This window comes from Macrosteles quadrilineatus, unplaced genomic scaffold (genome assembly GCF_028750875.1).
Source record: "Macrosteles quadrilineatus isolate MER2022 unplaced genomic scaffold, UCM_ALF_1.0 Scaffold_8__2_contigs__length_117827958, whole genome shotgun sequence".
NCBI lineage: Eukaryota > Metazoa > Arthropoda > Insecta > Hemiptera > Cicadellidae > Macrosteles > Macrosteles quadrilineatus.
This window is the reverse complement of record NW_026542601.1, coordinates 8,228,845-8,251,367: the sequence shown is the minus strand read 5'-3', so window position 1 is coordinate 8,251,367 and position 22,523 is coordinate 8,228,845. Positions and strand designations below refer to the sequence as shown.

Below are 22,523 nucleotides of genomic sequence, written 5' to 3'. Positions count from 1 at the left end.
AGAGTTGGCCTGTTCGGCCACTGGACACGGTTACTTACCGGCACTGTATGCCTAGAGTTGGCCTGTTCGGCCACTGGACACGGTTACTTACCGGCACCGTATGCCTAGAGTTGGCCTGTTCGACCACTGGTCACTGCTACTTACCGGCACCGTAAGCCTAGAGTTGGCCTGTTCAACCACTGGTCACTGCTACTTACCGGCACCGTATGCCTAGAGTTGGCCTGTTTGGCCACGCTGATGTTGCCGTTGACGTCGATAGGCCCTCTAGGTAACAACGTCTCAGTGCTAAGCAGACCACAGTCTATATAGAGAACAACTCTGTCTGCGAACACGCCGAAGTGGATCTTGTGCCAGTTCTTGTCAAAGATCTGAGGGAAAGAAGCATATGATAACATTTTTAGTTCAACATGGCATTACAACGTTTTCAATTATGCCTAGTAAGAAGAAAATGTCTTCAATGTTCACACAGTCAAGCATCAAGGAGACATTTGAGTAAAAATACAATATCAGTTTTTGAATCCAAATGGAACTTTTCTTAGTCTGTAGGCGTTTGATGAGAAGGAGGTGTGTACCTATATATTTTTAAGCACTGCCTCAAGATTAAAAAGTAAAAAAATAGAATAAAAGTAGGCTACACCTACCGAATACAAAAAAAATATTACCCTAAGGTTTATATTCTAATGTTTTGTGAACTACTTATTTTTGTGTTGTTTCTTCCTTGGCTATACCATAACACCAACCATCATACCAATTAAAAAATAAAACTAATTAGGAAAGTCATCAAGTAGGCCTACGGAATGCTCTTATTTTTACCGGCCCCCCTCATAACACAGCAAACTACTTTGCATTCAGTTTTGACCTAGAAATGTTGTTAATTGGACGGAAGGACATGTTTTAGATTTATCTGCCATTGAATCAGTTAAGAAGTTTCAATAGTAAGAGTTTACGCTACGATCTTTACGACACGAGTAGAAAATTTAACGAGCCTTGGCGAGTGCCTTAAAAACTTCTACGAGTGTCGTTTTAGACTATTAACGCGACGTGAGCTGCGGTTACTTCTTTTACCTATGACAGTTTTTTTTTTATTACTAACAATGTCTTCAAGATAAAAAATCACTACTCATAGCTTCTAAAAGAGAGGTTATGTTTTCGTTTATATCCTCAATGCCACTACTGACAATGATGAAACGAATCGTCACAAACACTGGTACAAACACTAATTAATTGCACCTGGCATTAATTGCACTAATTTTGCAGCCAGGGCTCCCGAATTGCACCTACTGGTACACCACTTACCACTCATCAACAATTGGTCTAAACAGCTGATTAGTTAAGTTATCAGAATTAATTAAGCATACAATTTTACTTCTTCTCTCTCAATCCTTGAACCTCATTGGCCCGTTACCCGTGTTAGTTGTTACGAGGTTCAAGGATAAAGAGAGAAGAAGTAAAATTGAAATGATTCGAACTTCAGCTGTTCGCCAATTTAATTGTTGAGTGGTGCAATTAGTGATTGGTATTGGTACAATGTTTCGTTGCATCACTGTCAGTGTCAGTGGCAATGAGAGGTTATAAACGAAAACATAACCTCTCTTTTTCTTTTTTTGCTCGTATCTAAGCCAGTAGCATTTTTGTAAAGAAGTCAAACACCTTTAAGGGAAAGCGGTCCAAACCCATTAAAGTTTTGTGGATGTGCCGGGGATTGAACCCGTCTCTCCCGCACCGAAGTCCGAGACGCTAACCTAGTAGCAACACAACCAAAACCGATATTTTTTTAACTAATGGCCTTTAAAATTATGGGTCACTTGACAGGGCTTCCTATTTAAACTTTGAGTTACCTCTACTCCAAAATTACCCATTTTGAGGTTTCGAGGGAAATTTGGATACCAAAAATGTGCACTTTTATGCCATATAGAAGAGTACAGAGTTTGGTTTTCCTAGTGTAACCCACTAAAGGTTAATAGTGGGTGTCCATACTTTTGCCTAACCCTACATAAGCATGTAAAGAGGTTACTGATTTTGTGCCAAGCGGATGTATCTCCAAACAATAACATCTTTATCAGGCGGCCAAAGATTCATAATTTAAATCAAGGAATCAGAATAGTTCATTTTCAACCAGCTAAACCAATTTGCATTATATTTTAAGATGTTCAAGATATGAATGTAACGTGGACGCAGGCTTATAGTGTATAGGATTAGGAGCATCAGCGCAGTTAAAGGTCAAAGGCCAAGTCACCTATAAAATCTCGTAAAATGTGTGACAAGTTTATTCTGCAGCCTCGAATTTGCTTGACAATAGAGCTGCGAACGGAACTACTTTATACGCGTTAGGTAAATTTAAATATCATTGGGTTCGTTTAGGATTTCGAGCGTCGAATTTACATCACTATAAATTGTCCTAAAAAATTGGTTAGTCGGCATCTCACAGTAGTGAAATTGTTCGTGTATGTGTTAGTCTAGCTAGAGCATAACTGTATTCTCTGCCATTACCAGGATCCACAGTCATTTAAAGACTGAAAGTTTCAGTGTAAAAGTTAAACATTTCATAGCTGATTTAAAATCGTGTATATCTTATGTGTAGGTATATCGAGTTAAGATTTTACAGAAAATTACATTTTTAATAGTGTAAAGGCAAATAATACTGTATTTCTGAAAGTTTATTTAGGGCTTAAATAGATGTTGAGGTATTTCTTTGAACACCTCAATTACTTGTAGACGCTTTTGCGAGTCCTTCATTAGATTGGCGGAGTACACGATTTTATTCCACTCCAAGTACTGTATAATTATTGTTTCCTAATCGCAAATGACTTGCAATAAGAATTTCTAATGGCTAGCTCCCAGTTTCATAGATTACGGACTATTTTGCGCACTCCCCTCTCAAATTCAAGCGGGAAGGGCGGCAGACTAAGAATGTGTTCTGAAGTAAGTTTGCAAATGATATGGTTATTTTGACCAAGCGGTATTTTGGCAAGCGGTAATCCAACCTGTAAAAAGACCAAAGTGTTGACAGGCATTAAAAAAACCAATCGGATCTTGGCAGATTAGCTACCGAAACGCACTGGACCGACTTATCGCCACCGCTGGTGGGAAATTTCACGCCTGTCGGTTTGTAAGTTGGCAATCCTGTAAATCAGCTGTTATTCCCTGTCAGCTGCTCTCTATATTAGCGGCGAATCAGATGACAGCACTGCCACCGCCTGTCAGATATATTGTTATTGACTCATTACCACTGCCGCATAAATCTCAAGTCCATTCAAGAGGCCGTGACCTTTGCCGTAATGATTTAGACAGCCGTTGCGAACAGTGACGTAGCCACTGCCTTTTCTATTACGTCATGCTAGTCATGTGCATAATGTACCAAGTGAAAGAATGAGTTACGTTAAGTGTTTTAAAAAACTGAATTTTTTCTTAAAACTTTTTTTCTAAAATTAAGAGAACCACGTTACTTCTAAGCCCCATTTGTTATTAGTTGGAGAGCTAATATCAACTTAAAAATTCGATTAATCTATTAAGTTTTTAACATGACGAAGACAAAAGTATTTTTCCTACAGTCACCCGACAAAGTTGGCTTCCCTGTACTGTTTATAGTACAGAAAGCTGCTAATTGCTGCATATTTATACTTTGCCGTACGGTTTATACTTTGCCGCACATCAGGATTCCAACCAAACAACACAAAACAGCGTGGTTTTATTATGCACTAATCCGTGTACGCTTGGAAATAGGTTGGCAACACTTAAAGATAATAATTCTATGAGCAGCTGATTGACTATTATAACTACGATTTAACCTGTCATTTTGTGTTTATAGTTTCGGTATTTCTGAACTTTCTGGACTTTTCTTTCAAACGTTTTTAAAACATTCCTACGATCTTAATAAACAAGAAAATACTTTAAAGCATTTTTTTTAGGCACGGAAACCACTTCAAATTACAAAAACATACGGAACTATAGGTATTCTCAAAACGCGGAGCACATTTCTTGCCGAGGAAAAATAGCGGAGTGATACGGACCGCGGGTACTACTTTCTCTAGGGCACCATTTGTGTTGCCAGCTGAACCTAAAAACGTGTTGTATAGTGTTTGAAAGACTAATTATTTATATGCTTTATAGTGACTGTAGGAAAAATATAATGTGTAACACGAGTGAAAAAGGCCTTTGCTGCACTCGAGATCATTCCGCACTCGCCTGCGGCTCGTGCGTTAACATTGCTCTCGTGTGCAGCAAAGTGCCACTTTCACCACTAGTTACACAAATAACTATAACACTCTTGCTGCAATAAGTTTGTATTTTAAAATATGCACACACAAGTTTGTCACCAAATACCTGAGTCTTGGTGAACACCAAGGTCTGCAAGTCTCCATTGAAGTCTACGATGGAGAATTCCACCGCCTCCCTTCGAGGGTTGAGGGTGACCAGGAACTGCGGTCGCTGTAGGAGGTCGGTGACTCGCAGGATGTGCCAGGAGCTCTTGGCCACCTTGCGAGCCCTGAAGGTGCATATGAAGGAAAACTGCCGTGGGAGGCCAAACGGGAAGATTTCTCTGAAAATCGTATGTTTGAAAAATATAACTATGGTGCCATGAGCTCTCAAAAGTGCAAAAGAAAGAGAACTACCAAGATGTATGGAGTAAAGGTTTTACTCCATACATGGATGTACTTTTACTCCATACATCTTGGAGAACTACCACTGAAGGCCCAATAGAGGAGGAGAAAAAATAGAGGAAGAAGAAATCTTTTATGAAAAATCACACGTTGGAAAGGTATCTGTATGGTGCCAGGAGGTTTTTAAAGTGCAGAAAAAGGAAAACTAGGTGCAATCCCAATGGGAAGATGTTACTGAAAATCAAATGTCTATAAGGTATACGTATGGTACTAGGGGAATTTCAAAGTTTAGAATAAGCAGAACGTTTAAAATGTATTAATTTTCTTATTTTAAATATATTTCGTTGTATTCCCTAAACATTTCCAAGCCATTTCAGACCCCACACAGATCTATCAGATATTCATCGGTGATTGATTTTGATCGATTCTGTTTAAATTTGCATTGAATTATAATATGAATACATTAACTGAAACTCATGTAGCAATATGAATTGAGAGTAAACCTGCAATAAATCAAACTAGATAGCCTGTTGCTCGAAATCGAGCAAAACTGTAACTTGTAATAAAATAATGAAGAACAAAAAACATAAACAGCAAAACCTCAATCAGAAAGTCACTCTAAAGTGATTTCTATGACTGATAATAGAAATGTGAATTGGTAGAATCTAACTTGCTGTTATAATGCCTTTTGACTCTGATGATACCCAATACATCAACTAGATGTAAGGAAAAAATAGCATGTAATCCAGGCATTATAGTTTGTCAATCTAGACAATTTCTATCACTCCCAAGATAATTGTCATGTGAAATTAGTATATTGTATTGAAAAAGTGCTTACAATGTACTGTACGGCATGTGCTGTAAATATGTAATGCTGTAAGAATATATTTTATCGAAATCGGATGGATCCGATTGGTGAGCCTGTTAGTACGGTTTACGCCGCGAAGTGCCAACCTCAATAGATTTCATGTTTTGACAAAAAAAATACATTCAATACTGGATAGTGTAACTCATTGAAATTCGTGTTCATCGTTTAAGGTCATTAATCGAATAGAATTATAAGTATGGCACATCAAAATGAAGTTCAGAGTTAAGATTTTCCGAAGATTATTAGTATGAACATGGACTAACTTCATAAAGGGCTAAAATATATTTTTTATGAAACATCAGTACCTATCAAGTAATTCGGCGTTTCCTTCACTACCGTGTATTGTTGGATTCTTTGGATCTATTTTCTTCAAATATAAGTAGGTTTAAAAGTAAGTAGGTCTCAACATTTAAATTAGTTTATGTTTAAAAATTAAATCATGGAATTATAAGATGTGATTTTAGTTATTTTCCCAGTGACAAGAACTAGAGAATTGAATTATTCGTTACCTTGTTTGCTAGCCTTTGCTCTAGCAAGATTTTTATAGTTTCCTCCAATATATTTCACCACACATCGTTCAACAGTTCACATAATTCAAGGTCAAATTATTTACCTCGTAGGTAGTACGAGATCAGAGTCCCTATCTAATCTGTAAGCCACTTGGACTCTGTTGGATCCTCGTACTCTGGTCACTCCAGGCATCTGCAGGACCGGGGTGTCCAGATGGAACTTGCGGATGAAGTCGTAGGCCATCAGGTCGTCCTCGCCGAGTTTGAAGTCTGCACAAGGCCCGACCATCTCCTCCCCCAGGACTCCGCCGTAATCTAGACAGGGCAATGTGAGAAGAACGAAGAAGAATGGATAGCGGTAGTAAAAAGGGAAAATGAAGAAGAGAGGTGAAATAACAGGAAAGGTGAGGAGAAAGAAGATGTAGGGAGAGAGTACTCATGGGGAAGAAAGGGGATTCGTAAATATATAGAGAGAGGTGACAAGGAGCTAGATTATGTAACTGTGAAGTTTGATCAAGGAGAGTAATGATACACATGGGAAGATCAAGGGAAGATTAAAGGAAGTATATGGTTGTGAACAATTGGAGAAATAAGAGAGAGCGATGAACAAGTGGGTGTGGTAAGAAGGAAGATGTACGGAGAGTGCAATCATAAACATGGTAGATGACACGAGAGTTGAAAATATACATAGAGAAGATGAAAAGCCAGGTGAAATGGCAGTGTGGTATTGAAAATGGGAGGAGAAAGGAGAGTACTGTAGTGAAAATTTAGTGAGAAGTGAAGATAATTAAAATGTAGGGAGACTGGTAAAGGTAGGAAAAGAAAGGCGAGTGGTAAACACATAAAAAGATGTTGCATAGAAGGTTAAGGAATAGCGTGGTTGTAAACATGGGACGTACAAAGTGTTAAAAATTGATACAGAGAGTAATATGGAGTAAAAGAAGGGTGAATGTAATAGTAGGGCCTATACTACGAATATGGGTGGAGAAAGGAAGGTTGTAGTAGATGGATGAATAAGAGGGAGATAAAGGGAGAAGTAAATAGTAAACATACATAGTAGTGGAAGGATCTAGGGAAAGTGTGGCAAGGGATGTGAAGAGAATGGAAAGTGATCCAATTGTAAAGTGTTGAAAAAGGTTGTTCGATAATGTGGTATTAGACACTGGAGGAACAAGGAGGGGAAGAATATGTAACGTAGAGAATTAAAAGGCCCATTAGACATATTTTGTCTGACTGATTTAAAAAAATCTATAGGTATGTAAAGTATCCATTGATGAGTTTAAGACATGTAATTATAGATTTATCAACTTAATACAATAATTTTTAAATATGTTTCAAGGTAGTATATCTAGTAAAGTACGCCGATGTATTGTATTTATTTAGCCTATTTTAAATATACATGGTAATTTTAAAATTACGTCAAAAAAATATTAGTTAACTACTGTTTGTCTAGTATTAAAACCCACCTTCACATCCTAGGACGACAGTTCTAGCCCGGAACTGTTTTGTACCTTACTTCAGGCTGGTCCTAGAGGGTTGCAGCATTATCACATGGATAACATCCATTGGTGATTGGTGGGATTTGAACCCGTGACCTCAGGCACCGAAGCCCCCACTCTACCTCTAGACCAGCTCCCTCCCCAATTATTTCATATAAATTTATTATTCCTTTTTGGTTTCAATGTATTTAGTAGTTTTGTTTTCAAGAACACGAAAGTAGTTGACTTTTGCATATGGTAAAATACCATTTCCATTGTTAAAAATATCAAAGTTATTTGTTTTACGAAGCCTAACCTAGCAACCTAGCGTTCGACTTACAGACGTTTACCATAGTGATCACAAGGATCACTTGACAGCAGGTAATTTCACCAGTACACGTGTATTCATCAGTGATTCGGAGGCATAACTCAAACAAAATTAAGTTTACCATAGATTGGACGTACTCTCTTAAATTCTACCATACAAGTTGTATTGGGTCTATAGTCTGTGGTTGTATGGAAGGGTGTGGGCGCATGCTTGCGATTCCTGACCGTTCTTTATTCTTTTTCCTCTCCAATTTCCATAATGACCTATTGTGGCGGGTGAGGGAGTGTGTAAAATTGGATTACCTAAGAGATTTATTTATGTAAGTGACGTCACACGGAGTACACAGACGTTTCTGGACGTCTCGTCATTTCGCCTTCAAACGTCAAAGATCTTGAATGGTTTTTATACTCCATTTAACATTTACTGGTTCCCTCAAATAGGCCAAAGCTTTTATTATTTTCTCGTCATACAGTAGCATGTTTACTTTCTAGGGAGTAAAAATCGTGTTTAGCCTCTAGGGAGTAAAAATCAGCTGTTGTCAACTCAGTTGTAAATTTCTCTTGTAAACAAAATTGAATATATATATCGATTGTTTAATCAGTAATTGCACGATTACTAGAAAAAAACCGTTAATTGTATTTATTTGTTATCTTATTATAAATCGACATATCGATAGTAGCCTATAATGTACACTAATCGTATTAGACGTAACGATTCAATCACTCAATCACTAAACAGCTGCTTGTTTCCATTAGAAAATTAATTTGAAAATAGTTGGAAGTAGTTTTGAGAGGATTTAAATGAAAACTTTTTTAGTTTTGTAACATAACTTGTTATAGAGATAAACATGGATAATGGCACAATATGACGAAAAATATAGTTCATCACACGGAAAAAAGGTTTATTTTCAACCCTCGCTCATTTAACTTTAACTAAAAAAACTTGAGCTCGGGTCGAAAAGAGTCACTTTGGGCCCAGTGATGAAATATACTATAACTGAACTATATTTACAATGTGTCATTGTTGATCAGAGTGTATCCAGTGGCACAAAATATTAATTTCGTGACTGCAAACAATCTAATGGTTGAATCTATAGAAAGAATGACACAATAACTGGAGCAAACGGTTTAAATCAAAGCAAGATTGTATAATTGATGCAAATGGTGCTTTTATTAGACGAAAAACGACCGGGCGGACTCGGAATGTGTCGGTGGCCTACATATGGCTGAGATACGATATGTCAGCGCTTGCTTTCTCATTTCTACCTAAAACAGTAATATAATAATAAAAATTATAAATATTGTGTTATTGACTGAGCCTTTCCGATTCCATATATTATTTTACCTAACCCGCCATGTTAAACTTCCCTATCCCAAGCGTGATGTGTACAACTTCTTTACTTCACGAGTGAAGTAAAGTTTCAAAAACTCACTCGAAGTAATAAAACCCATTTAAATAACATTGAGTGTTCAACTTAAAAAAATATACCTCTATGGAGCCAACAACTTTCAACGTTAGAAATCAGCTGTGCACTTGAATTTTATTGTTATGCTTTAAAGTATTTTCCTAACCTAGCTTTTGTTTGTAAAAGAACGTTACTGTTATAGAAGATGAGTGAAATGGATAATGAAGAATATTGTACGTAACCCCCTGTATTGTCGGGTCAGGTAAAATCTTGTACGTTACTCGTTACGCAAGAGCGTGTTTACATCACTTAGGCGAGTTATGCAACTCAGACAACATTCACCTGCGTGATGTAAAAACGCTCTTACTACACTTGTAAGGTAAATAGCTATTTGATATTACCCACGAATACTTGTACAGAACCGGTAAGGATCGTAAACATAAACAAATGACGTTGCTGGCCCGAATTCTACAGGGTCTACTAATAGCATTTATGGTTTGGACAGATCAATCTAAGCAATGTTAAATAATGTTTATTTTCCGACATTACATTATTTGTTTATGTTTATGATCCATACTGTTTCTGTTCAAATATTCGTGATATTTCCATAAACAAAACATACTCCTTTGCAAATGTTGTGTCTGTTAACAAATGTGATAATGTGTTATATTTATGTTTTCATATATGAAATTACCTTCAAATTATAAAAATTAGAACTCTAGTATTGTAAGCACCTTAATCGTAGATTATAACGCATATGTATTAAAAAAAAAAGCCTTTCTGGGTAGGCAGAATTAACAAAAAAAATATTTTACCATCGTCCTGGGTGTAGTCGTATTCTTCAGTGTCGTTTCGCTCGATTTCGATGATATCTTGGACTTTCTCATCCACAGTCACTAAACAATTTTATAATTTTAAAATCTCAGTCTGTACAAAGTTTGGTTAGTTTTCTTTCCTTGTGATTCTCATTATTGGAAGCGTATGACTATGTTATGTAAATATGCTGAAGAAGCTCGATACTGCCGGTTTTAGTAGTATATTTTCTGTGATATTGCATATTGTTAATTCTGTGCGCTCTTAGCATGTTTGTGTCGTTAAACTGTATTGTGCACTAGCTGTGTACCCGTTCTACGGACGGTATATTTTAGACAGTTGAGACCTTCTTGTAATAAGAACAGCAGTTGGTTTGCATTAGTGTGCATTTTTCCCAGACATGCAGGCAAAACTTCATATACATCACTGTTTCAGGGTCTTTTCCACGGTTATCAAAACTCAAGTTGAATTTTATACGCATACATGGAATCTTTGGTTAAAAACCTGAATGATGCCTAGAAATTTAATTTACAGTTACACGTTATTGCACTTGCGATTAATAAAATCTATTATGCACAACGTTTTTAATTTCACTTGGTTTTGGATTTTCTTACAAAACGTGATTGGAAATGGTTGCAGTATTTGTAAACAACATTTTATGTAAACATATCCAACTAGAAAAATAATCTTTATCCAAACAGCTGTTGTTACTTTATAGATGTCGTATTCTTTAAACAGATGAGTATATTGCGATTTATATGGTAAACATTAAGAGAAAACTTGACAAAAATCGCACAAAATTGGGTTTTTGAACGTCCAATATTTTATTCCAAATAGTGAGGTCATATTTTAATGGCTAAAGACACTCTCGCCAATCCAGTGAATACAAAAATAAAAAAAAGACTGTTTGAATCCCGATCGATGCTCTCGTTTTTCAGGAGAAGGGCGCGTAAAATGCCTTCTGGGCCGTGACAGGCAGACAGACAGAAATTGAGATAAGACTTGTTTTGGCTTTGATTTTCAAATAAATCTATTTAAATAACATTAGATTTAACGAGTACCTAGGTTTGCTGCTACAAGGAAACTATTAAAGTGGGTTTTTTAGTAAAATATTAATATATACGATGAATACATTTTCCAAGTTTTATCAAAATATATCCATAAACAAGCAAACTACAACATTTTACAATATTCTCCATAAGAATAACAAGGGAATTTTAAATTTACATTTTTTCCGTAACCAATAACGGTACAAAAACACTTTGATATAATAAATTATTTGTTTTTTAAGCTCTTTAAAAAAGTCTAGAGAAAAATAGGGAAATTTTGTGTTTTGAGGGTCAAAAATGAGAAAACCATTTTTTACCCCATAAAGTCCCCCGTAAAACCCCGTCACATGGTCCGATCATGCTGGTTCGCGAACTCATTCAAGTTTATCCCGCCTTACATCTTCAAACAAAATTTCATCAAAATCAGACAAAAATTACTCAAGTTATCGCGTTCACGGACGTATATATCAAAATTTGAACGAATGGTGTTTTTGGCCACTGGGGACATCAAAATGAAAAAGTAAATCGGTCCCGGGCCTAGGTCTTACCGTGCCACCTACGGTAATAGTTACTTCCCTATAGGGAAATAAGCTAAAAAGTAAACATAACCAAAAATATATAATTCTGAGCAATGTACAGACAAAAGTCTAATTTTCTTTATTTAGATGTTAACAGCAATCACAAAGCTGATATTCTTGTCTTGTTTTTAAAAGAATTTTAACTATGAAGAATTAATATTTACAAGTTACAACGATGTCGTCTAATCACGTAAACATTGTAGGCCTATAGTTAAAATACACATTAAGATTTATTTAAGTTCCAATATCGTTTTAAAACCTTATAGTTTTTTTCTCTAAATTACAAATCTTGGTCTGAACTAGTTGTCCAAGGTCAGCCCCAACCCAGAGCCAATTTGTTTACGATCTGGTTCCTTGATGCAATCTTCTCAATGGTTTATTCTCCGGTTTTGCTTGTTCCTAATCATCAATATTGAATAAATACAAGTCCGGTTTAGAATGTTAATTGGTTACATGTCAGTAAGCTGAGCGGGCAGTGTTGGCTATTGGGAGTGCATAGGTTAACACAAGGAGGTTATTCAGGTATTGTATACAAATTTGAAAATATTGATTACCTTCCAAACGTTTTTAGAACATCGAAATTCAACAATCGATAATCAAAAACTGTTCTCAAATGCGTTACGCGTAATTAGGTAGGCCCAAGATTTTTGTTTTGTGATAGCTCAAAGGCGTCCTCAAATTTCCAAGACAAAAGTTTCCAATTTAAACATATATTTTTTTACGTTTCCATTTTGTTCTTATCTGAAAAATCTGTTTGCTAAATATTTTTACCTAAAAAAATAAAGATAAAAATAGCAAACATAGATCCAAATTTCTATATTTCTGGATCGTATATAATTGGATAACGAACCGAACCTAGAAGTAGTGAACATAGATTAGAACTTAGGTAAGAATTGCAACTTCAATTAGTTTTTTTTTTAACGTGCAAGTGCTTATTGATTTGATTTCTTAGAAAAAAAAAAAATGGCGAATAATAATCTTAAATTGGATGCAACAGCATTCACAACTTATTGGTAATATAAAAAAATGCCCATATAAATCTTAATGCTTTTTAGTATATAACGAAACAAAAGTAGCACAATTATTGTCAATAGAACTAAGCCATAACAATGCTAAAATGCAAATCAGCTGATCACCAGAGAAGTAAATAAAGCAGTACTACCAACATACAGCTTGTTTGTCCCTTGACAAATCCCCTCTGAACAGCGAATATCTGTAATTTAGGTTTCGTGAAATAATCCTGTTGTAAGATCGCGACAAACAAAAATAATTTACAATGGCGATGAAACTAACAAATTATTTAAGAATCATTGTTTGAAACCAACTACATATGTGGCCAATCGTTTTATATTAGGCCTACATAAAACCCGCACTGAAATGGCGTGGATAGGCCCTGTAAAGTTAAGTTTGTCTTAATTTACAGCTTATTGAATTGCAAGAATATTCTGTGAAAACGATAAATAAACAAACCATTCTGATACACAATACAAATTAGGGACGCTACAAAAAAATGAACTCTGAAGTGTGTTATTGAATTCAAATTGAAACCTTGTTTACTTTCACTTTAAACAAATTGGAACAATATACCACCAAAGTCAGGTGCTTGTTCCCAAACAATACATCATTAGATATTTAAATTGAGTCATGCTCAAACATGCCGACTTACCAGAGAGACCGGAACAAGTCGTGAGCAGGATGCACAGTGCTGCCACCTCCGGGCTCCTAAAACACGAAAATTCCCTCCGTCAGAACGAAATTTCCCTTGGGATGACAACAGTATACAGAATAAATCGTGAGTTTTGACAGGGAGTTATTGGCTTGTCAGTGTTAATTTGTAGCCTAGAGAATATTGAGTAAAATTAAAGTTGCAAGATGTTACCACTCTGTGAAGTGTATGCAATTTATTGCCGATTAAATTGTCAATATTTTTGTAAGATAAGACTCTTTTTTTTACTTTCTCCCCCTATAAATAGTATAAGGAGAAAGTATTGTTTTCGTAAACATTTTCAAGTTTGAGTTTTGAGTGAATATATCCGAATTATTATGAATTATTATTGTTTTTATTATTTTTTAGAGGTCTGTAGCCTCTTTTAACCTTGCATTTTCCCATAGACTTCCCGTGCACGGAACGTATCCAGCAAAGCAAGGGGTGAGCCGGTACAGTACATAGGTGAACTATATCGACTTTAGCGGCAATGACCAGGATCAGGACCCACAAAATCGCTGCCTTGGGCCCGTCTGAGCCACCGACTCGCCAATGTAGTTTTTTATTGTACTGTATTTAATATTTTAATTTTTTATTTTATGGTATTTTGCTTTTAATTTAAAAACTTGCTACTGGTGGACTATGTACAGGGAATATCTACTTAGGTGTGTAAACTAAAATGTTAGCTGTAGTAAAAAAATCAACTATTAACAAATTAACAGTTCTTATAATTAAAAATAAAATTAAACTCAGTTTAAAATATTTCACTTAATTTGACTCAGCAAATTACAATTCGTTCGCTTGAAGTTGATCCGACTCTACACGTGATTCTACAGTAAAAAAATCTATTATCAAACAACCAAATTAACGCCTTGGGCTGGCAGAAATAGAAATAGATTCATATTAAATTTCATAACGTAAAATCGGGTAACCCCGTAGCTACGAAAGCTGCTACTCTATAATAGCTTACCGTATTCTGAATTTAGCTACCGGGCTAAATAAATGTAAACTGTCAACAATAAGAACAAGTAGTTCTAGAAACAATCCAACCGGTTGTCTGGTAAAAAGAAAACAAAGTAGAGGTGGAAGTGATGCCTTTAGCCACCGTCTGCTAAGTGCCCTACGTGAATTTAAACTTTTAGGAATATGAACCTTGTGGGTTAAGATGTCGCCATGACAATATTATTTGCGAGGTAACAATAAAAGGTAAACAAGAGTAGCAACATATGTTAGTCGAAACATCTAAAATAGCACATTACAAAAATGTCGAACAGAGAAAATGGGAAGAACAATCGGATTAATATCATTGAGCATAATTTACTACAAAATGAATAACCAATAATAAATCATCAGGGTTGCAGGAACTAGACTGATGCACAATTGACTTTCAAATAGTCATTCCATTTATGTAAACCAAATGTAGGCCTACCATTGAGTTTGGATAATGCAAGTAGACTTTCCATTTTTGTGAACTAGACGTACCAAAAGCAGACTTTGAATAGGTACTGCAAATAGGAATTCCATCAATTTGAACCAAAGATACCATTGTGTTTGGATACTGAAGTAGACACCACATTGGCGTAAACCAGAAGTACCATTGATTTTTAGTACTATATCGATGGTACTGCAAAAAGACATTTCATTTACTTGAGCCAGACTTAGCATTGACTTTGGATACTGCAGGTAGACATCCCACTTATGTGAACCGAAACCCATTCGGAACGATCAGGGAGTAGTTTGATATTTTCAAAAGTATTGGATGAATATGCTTGCTCCGCTCAATATTGCAAGCAGATAACTGCGTTGTACATCTAGTATTACATATGATACGTAGGCCCAAAACATATATTTTTAAAATATATTTCGCATCTGCTAAGTATATGTTGCAGCGTTTGGAAATTATTCATAGGTTGAGGCCCTTCCTAAAGCAAAGCTCGGCCACCAATAGACTGAGTTGAACCGGTTTCTCGCATATGCAAACCTCAATCCGCCCGGCTGTGATAATTAGTTCATTACAACCATATCAAAACCAATATCACATTAATAATAAACCAATTACACTCCGCAAGAAATACAGTTGGTTCTCTTCGTTACCACGGATGGAGTGAGCATGTATTTAGTAGCTAATTTGTTCATTGGTTTGCCATTAGTTTGGTTCCCGTTCAGACTGTTAGACAAAGATAATAACATATAATGGAATATTTATATTTACAATATGCTTTTGTTAAGCTAAACCTATGGAGATATGGTAATGTTACCAATGGTGGCCAAAGATAAAATAATAAAGTTTTTTTCATTTTATGGCAGAACTATACTTTGATCAACCATACCCATTACTTACATCTTTTCAATCTGCAATATGAATACCGATCTCAAACATAAAGACTTTTCACAATTCCATTTCTTTATTATGTATGCTCAACAAATTACAGTATATATGTTATTTTTTATTTGCTTAAGGAAAATTTGCTTAATTCCGCCAACTTTCTCTATAGATTTAGGTATGATAGGTGGAGGCTGCAACGTCTCCTAAGTAAAAGGTCGTCAATTCGATCCTGAAAAATAACCAGAAGCTTTTTCATGGTTCAACACTAGATACATCCGATCTTAATTCCGTAGGTTACGAGGATATCATACAATTTATTCAACACGTATCCTTTACTCGCACCCTGGTTTTTCGATGCCGTGTAGTACTACGATATAGTAAATAGTTGTATATACTTTAAAGTTTATATTAATTGACATTAATGAATGCAAAATAATTAAAAATATAAATTAAAATTTCCTTAAAAAACTAATTACTTAACACTTAAAATATTATGGAGTTAATCCGATTTTTTAAATTTAGTAATATAGTTTGAATGGCTTCAGTCCGTTAACCGCTAATAGAGCCATTTTAATAGAGCCATTGATTAGATTAACACCATCTTGTAATAATGAAGCGTAAATGAATAACTAATTTAATCACTTTGAATGACGTCAGACTGCGGTCTTTGCATATAAACGTTCAATTTTCGGCCAATGTTCAAAAATGTGAACTCGGCTAGACTTGAAACTCAAAGGACATGTGACCTTTCTCGACAACAGCGCAGTAGTTGAGGATATTTCTCTAAAAACAAACCATTTCACCCAGACCGTTTTGCAGAGCTTAAAAAATAAACAATTTTTTTATATTGAAGCGTTATTGTATGCCTAACGGTTACGGAGATAATTAAAAAACTTCAAATTTAAAATTCACACATTAATTTTCTGGAGAATTAATAAACTGTTGTAATTTGCTTGTTTATGGATATATTTTAATCAAATTTGGCAATTTTGTTTATTTAATACTAAGCTATCATTAATAAAAAACACACCTCAATGCCTTCCCTGTAGCACCTAGGTACTCATTAAAATAAGTCTGACAATTTTCAGGGAATATTTTAGTAGAAATCCAGCCAGGTAAAAAGAAATTCGCTTAGTCTACAAGTTTGCTGCGGCAGGGTTATTTCTATTCATCATACATTCCCACATAATTAGTCCTTCAAAATTAGTTTAGTTACCGGAGCTTCAGAAACTAATGGAAAATGGTGTTTGTGTATGTAAACATTACAATAGGTAAATTTAGTTATCAATTTGAATACACACAACTACCGATTGTCTTGTTATGAGTACAATGCAAGCGTACAGTCCTTGGTACGAAGAATGTCATAAATCCCTTAGGAATTCCAAGTGATTGTTCATCTAGTCGTTCAAGAAGACAAGGACATTGTCTCGTCCTTTATTTAGATTTATCACTTGCTTGTTCGGTTCCCTTGTTCTTTGACCGTTCACGTTTCATTCCGATTTGAGTACGTTCAAATCCTGGGTTTACATTATGTATTATGTATTATGTTAATAATACATAATAATTAATACATATATAATACATATATAATACATATATAATACATAATACAATATAATTGTATTATGTTAATAACCCCCATTTACCGGAAAATTGAGTAATCCAGCTAAGGATTGTTGTACACTTAATCTTCCCAGGTGTGTTCGTCTTAGGGGGGGGGGGGGGGGTCGCTACTGAAACTAGTGTTTTTAATCCTTTTGAAAATGATCATATATACTTTTTTGTGTTTATTTAGTCTTAGAAAAATGTTTAGTTATGGTATAATTTATTTTTGTAAAAAAATACAACCGACTTCAAACGCTCTAAAAAGAATGAAATAATTTCAATAAAGTAAACTTTTGTATTAGGCAAGCTCACGTATTTCAAGTCGGCGCGGCTCAAACTGCAAATATGATTGAAATTAAATATTGTGTGTGTATTTTGAAAATCAATAAATTGTAGCTGGATAACATAAATATATAAAAAACATACTGAACTGTTTTGTTTATATATTAAAGGAAATATTTTCTTGTATTTTATGTTTACTTCAGAATAAATGCATTATGAAAATAACACACACAAATGTTCTATATGAATAGGAAAATAATTTAGTTTGATATTATGATAGGGAAAAGAAGCTAGTTTAGTATTAAAACGTTACTTTTCCAAGTTAGAAACATTTAAATGCGTTATAATATTTTTAAAGATACTCGTTAATATCACTATAATGCCGATCTCTGATTACGGTAATAAAATAACACTACCACATAACTATGAAAAAGACAGATTAACACCTTTAGTTATAGATAGTAACCTGCAATATGGACACCCTCTTTAAATTTTGTATCAAAAATCATCATAGAGCCGCGCCGACTTTAAATACGTGAGCTTGCCTAATACAAAAGTTTACTTTATTGAAATTATTTCATTCTTTTTAGAGCGTTTGAAGTCGGTTGTATTTTTTTACAAAAATAAATTATTTCATGATTTTTAGTGACTGTATAATTTTTCATATATTATTTACTTGAGGATTTTTGATAAGCAAAACTGTTTGACACAATCAAAAGTGCCACAGAACAATCATTATTTTAAAACTGCTTGAGTCACCTGTTCAGGTTACATAATCAATGGGTATGAAAATAAACATTTTTAGATATTCCTTAAGAAGGAAAGAGTTGTCCATTACATTAGGCCTAATGAAAAACTAATTGTCTTTTCTAGATACATTGACATGTCAGACATCATCGTTTCCTGCAATTGGTGTGCTTCTACATTATAAAAAGAAATACAGTAACGTCTCAAGCCTTTTGGAATGAAAGTTATTCCTCAGCTACCAGCACTAAAAAATCTCTCAAAAGTGGGAAATTGGTCGTTAACACGTATAGTACCTTTGGAAAATATTATATAAATGATTGGTTCAGCTTAAATTGGTGTAAGTCATGTAGGGGGTTTTGTTTGCTCAAGATATAGCCTAGTCGAAATTGCAAATCATCTTCCTCTAGGACTTTCCGAAGCAGGCATAATAGTATGTATATGATATAGTAACTGGGTAGAGAATACCAATAAACATTCCACATCTGCAAATGCATGTTTAGTAATTAAAATATTTATCACTTTTAAGACAATTGATGATTATGCACTGTCACACTTCTTCGGTCGTGTAAGGAATAATTGCATTTAATTTATATTTAGACCTGTTTTACGAATGCTTTGGTTTTCACAATACACCTTTATTTGTCAATATCATCCAGCTATTCACTGAAACATATGTTTTTGTAAGTCAGAATATTCAATACTAATAACAGAATTACTGTATACACAAATCAGGTCAAACGTTAAAATACATTTTTTATAGTAACCAAAACAAAATGCATTTTTCTCAATGTAATTCAAAGGCTCCATGGCAAGAAATAGTTTATTGATCAGTATGAAGCAACTGTTTTATGAAGAATTGTCTGTAGCTTCATTTAAATGGTTTCAACTAACAGCTGTAGGAATGTTATTATTATTTATTGCCTTCTCTGCACAAAAATGTAAACAATCTGCACAAACGTAAACAAAACAAATGTTGAATATTTAAGGTTTTCAGAATATTTCACCGAAACAAATAGTATACTTAAACATAATATATAAGGTACCAAATAGAAATTCTCCTGGTTATTTTAGTGGTGGAACCACACTGATCGGTAAAAGAATCACAGAGAAATTGGTGAACATACATAGAAAAAAAAAACATCGCCACAAACAAATTGAGAACCTCCTCCTTTGTTGGTAGTGGGGAAGTCGGTTAAAAATAAACAAATATTTTTTTAAATACTTTTTGGAGTTTTTTGAACTTTTTCCCGGAAAAATATCGGTTTTTAAACCTTTTTTAACTGTTTAACTACTGAACCAATTTTGTTGTTTAATATCTCATTTTAAAGAGCAAGAAAAGTTCTAACTTTTTTACGTATTCATATTTTCTCCTCAATTATTTTATGAGTTATGGAGTTGATTTTTTATTCATATGTAATTTTTCCCATGAACTTGTATTAATTTAACCTATTGCAATATCCATGCACAAAAGTTGCTTTATAGTATAAACAATGTGTGATAAAAATGTTAATAATATTTAATATTTTATAATTTAATATTTTTTTTTACAAAATTTGTAATTTTCAGTAGCAACTCCCTTAGATTGCGGGAAATCCGTGGATTAATGGTGAACTAGCAAAAATTACATGATTAATAAAAAATACTTGAAGGCGTTCTTAGTTTCTCTTTTAGTGCTATTTCCGCAAACCTCGCAAACCCCCTATTTAAAATGGTGATCAATGATCAGACATTTTCAGTTATGGCACTGCAGAAGTCCTGGATTTTCGAGAGATTTCTGTAAGATGTTACGGTGGTTATGGGATTTGGTAAGATTAGATTTGGTCTATTAAATGTGCATTTATGTATTTTATAATTAAGACGACTGTGTAGCCGTGGAGTGAAAGTTCGATCCAGAGCGGGCTAAATAATCTGGACATAGATGCCAATCGTAATTTAGCCACCAATGTATGCTGCTTTCTAGCAGAAACCACACTTAAGACAGCAAAAAGACCATCGTTTGTGGTTCTAATCTTTGTTACTGAATAGATTTTATGGAAAAATTGTTTTAGAACAGTTTGGAGACAATAGCGTACCTACAGTTCAATTTTACAAAATAATTGAACAATTTATTATTTATTTGTCAAAATAGTGTGATCCTTATAAAAAAAAATTAAAATTCCACCGACACTGGAATCTCACAACACAACCAATTGAGTTTGAAAGCTTTCTCCTTAAACTTCTCTAAATAAAACTAATAGTTAATAATGAATTGTTCAAGTACATGTTTATCCAAACATTTTTGTATGTACCGTTTTTTAACATAAACGCTCCTATGCATCTCAACGATTAATTAGTTCTTCATTTTTTAAACTTGAACAATAAATTTCATATTTTACACCACCATTACAGTTTGGGTGATCAAGAACACCACGGAACAAAAATTTAGCATCATCTGAACAGTAATAAAGTAAATAATTAATAATAAACACTGACGTATCGGTATAAATTGTTTTCACTTTTTTTATAAAAAAAACCCAAATTGTTCAGCACAGTGAAGTTTCGGCATATTTTTACGGGTCAACAAGACCACTAGACAGACGTTGTCTAGGTATAATTATAGAGATTTTACTTTTATAGTCACGATCAACCCAAGGATACGTCACAGACTACAAAATATTATAAACTATGTTTAACAGCGGTGTTCGTTTTAATATGGACGTAAACATTAATCTGCTTTCTATATGTTAAAATCTCCTAGAATTTTAAATCTCTTTTTGATTTTTAAATAATAAAAACAAAATATTTTAATATTTATTGGTTGAGAAACCTAAACAAATCTACTAAATCGCCTTTACTGTCTAATAAGATTTGACAAACTTCTTATTTGTTAAAATTGTTTGACAACCAAAATTGCATACATGGTTGAAATACAAACATCTTAGATGTACTATTGTTTGTTTACCTATTGATGTTATGATATATAAAACTACATGGTTGCGAAGACAAGCTTAGCTGTACTTAAAATATTAAAAACTGCGATGGAAAACTTTGTAGCGACAAATCTGCATACTGAAAAAGATTTAAATAATTTTCTTGAATTCTCAATCAAACGGGATGTTAATAAATTAAAATTTACGTTTCTGCAAGTGGTCAACATAAATAATCGATCGGTAGACGATTACATAGATTTGCTGTTACGAATGGCATAATCATCATTTTTGTTATATTTTTAATTAATTACTGGAATGCTTTAATCGATTTATTTACTTTTCGAGTAAACATTAAGCATTTGCTGTTGATTTATTCTCTGAATTGATTGATAATACATTTTAAACAACATTTTCAAAAGACTATCTCGGTAGCAAATTTCAGTCCAAACACTATAACTTAGGTGGGTACTTAATTTTCCTATAAGGTACCATATCATAGTATAGGTACTATATCCTACAAGTTTTAATTGGTAGACTTATATGAATGTTATACAAATGTTTTTGACTTTCTGTTGTTTGGTTTAGCTTGTTTTCGAAGCCAATTTCATAGATATTAGTATATTGTTTTGATCAAAATTTGGTTAATTACAACGAATTGTTGCCTCCGCAACAAATAGTTTGTTTAAACAATTTCTCCCTACACTATAACGTATAGATTTTGTTTGTTATACCTAGAGAGCTTCAGACTCAAAGGTGATCACTATAATCACACTAGCTACCATCCAATCAACATAAGCCTATTATTGAAATACGTACTAAAATTGCATAGTAACTTAAATAGCGTTTGTCAAATAAAATTCTCAACTACAGTAGGACATTATTTACGAAAGAGAAATATTAATATATTAATTTTTACGATTTTGTGTATTCTTAATATATAAGAGAATAAATAAACCAATATTCCTTGCTAACACTGTTTATGTTAAAATCACAATTTATCTCCAATAAGAAAAAACATTTCAAAGTCTAACAAAATTTTATGATTTCAAGATACTATAAATACAAAAGTTATCTTTAACGGCTTAATTAATGGTTACGTATTTTTAAATATGATAAAGTGAAAAAAACTACAGACTCTTTACTTACATGATTTCCAAAATCGAGGCGGCAAGCGCGCGGTCATCACTGAAACGAATGGTCCAAAGTAGACACTAGCGCCGCAGCGGCGATACAGGGAACTACGTGAAAAACTTGGGATGATCTCAATCAATGATTTTGCCAGATGTAGCTTTGGTATTTGGAGCAAAATGCGTGAATAAT

The 22,523-nt window shown here is 34.1% G+C and overlaps 1 protein-coding gene across 1 annotated transcript in view; it reads right to left on the bottom strand.

Moving 5' to 3' along the window:
* Positions 1-22,383, bottom strand: part of LOC128999544 (collagen alpha-1(IX) chain-like) — a 41,905-nt gene extending 19,522 nt beyond the window's left edge. The window contains exons 1-6 of the mRNA XM_054426114.1: positions 22,350-22,383; positions 13,296-13,351; positions 10,005-10,085; positions 6,083-6,293; positions 4,324-4,540; positions 198-368 (exon numbers count right to left, since the gene is read on the bottom strand). Coding sequence (XP_054282089.1) covers positions 198-368; positions 4,324-4,540; positions 6,083-6,293; positions 10,005-10,085; positions 13,296-13,351; positions 22,350-22,351 — 738 coding nt within the window. The 5' untranslated portion in view covers positions 22,352-22,383. The remainder of the gene's footprint in view (positions 1-197; positions 369-4,323; positions 4,541-6,082; positions 6,294-10,004; positions 10,086-13,295; positions 13,352-22,349) is intronic.
* Between the last annotated feature and the right edge of the window lie 140 nt (positions 22,384-22,523).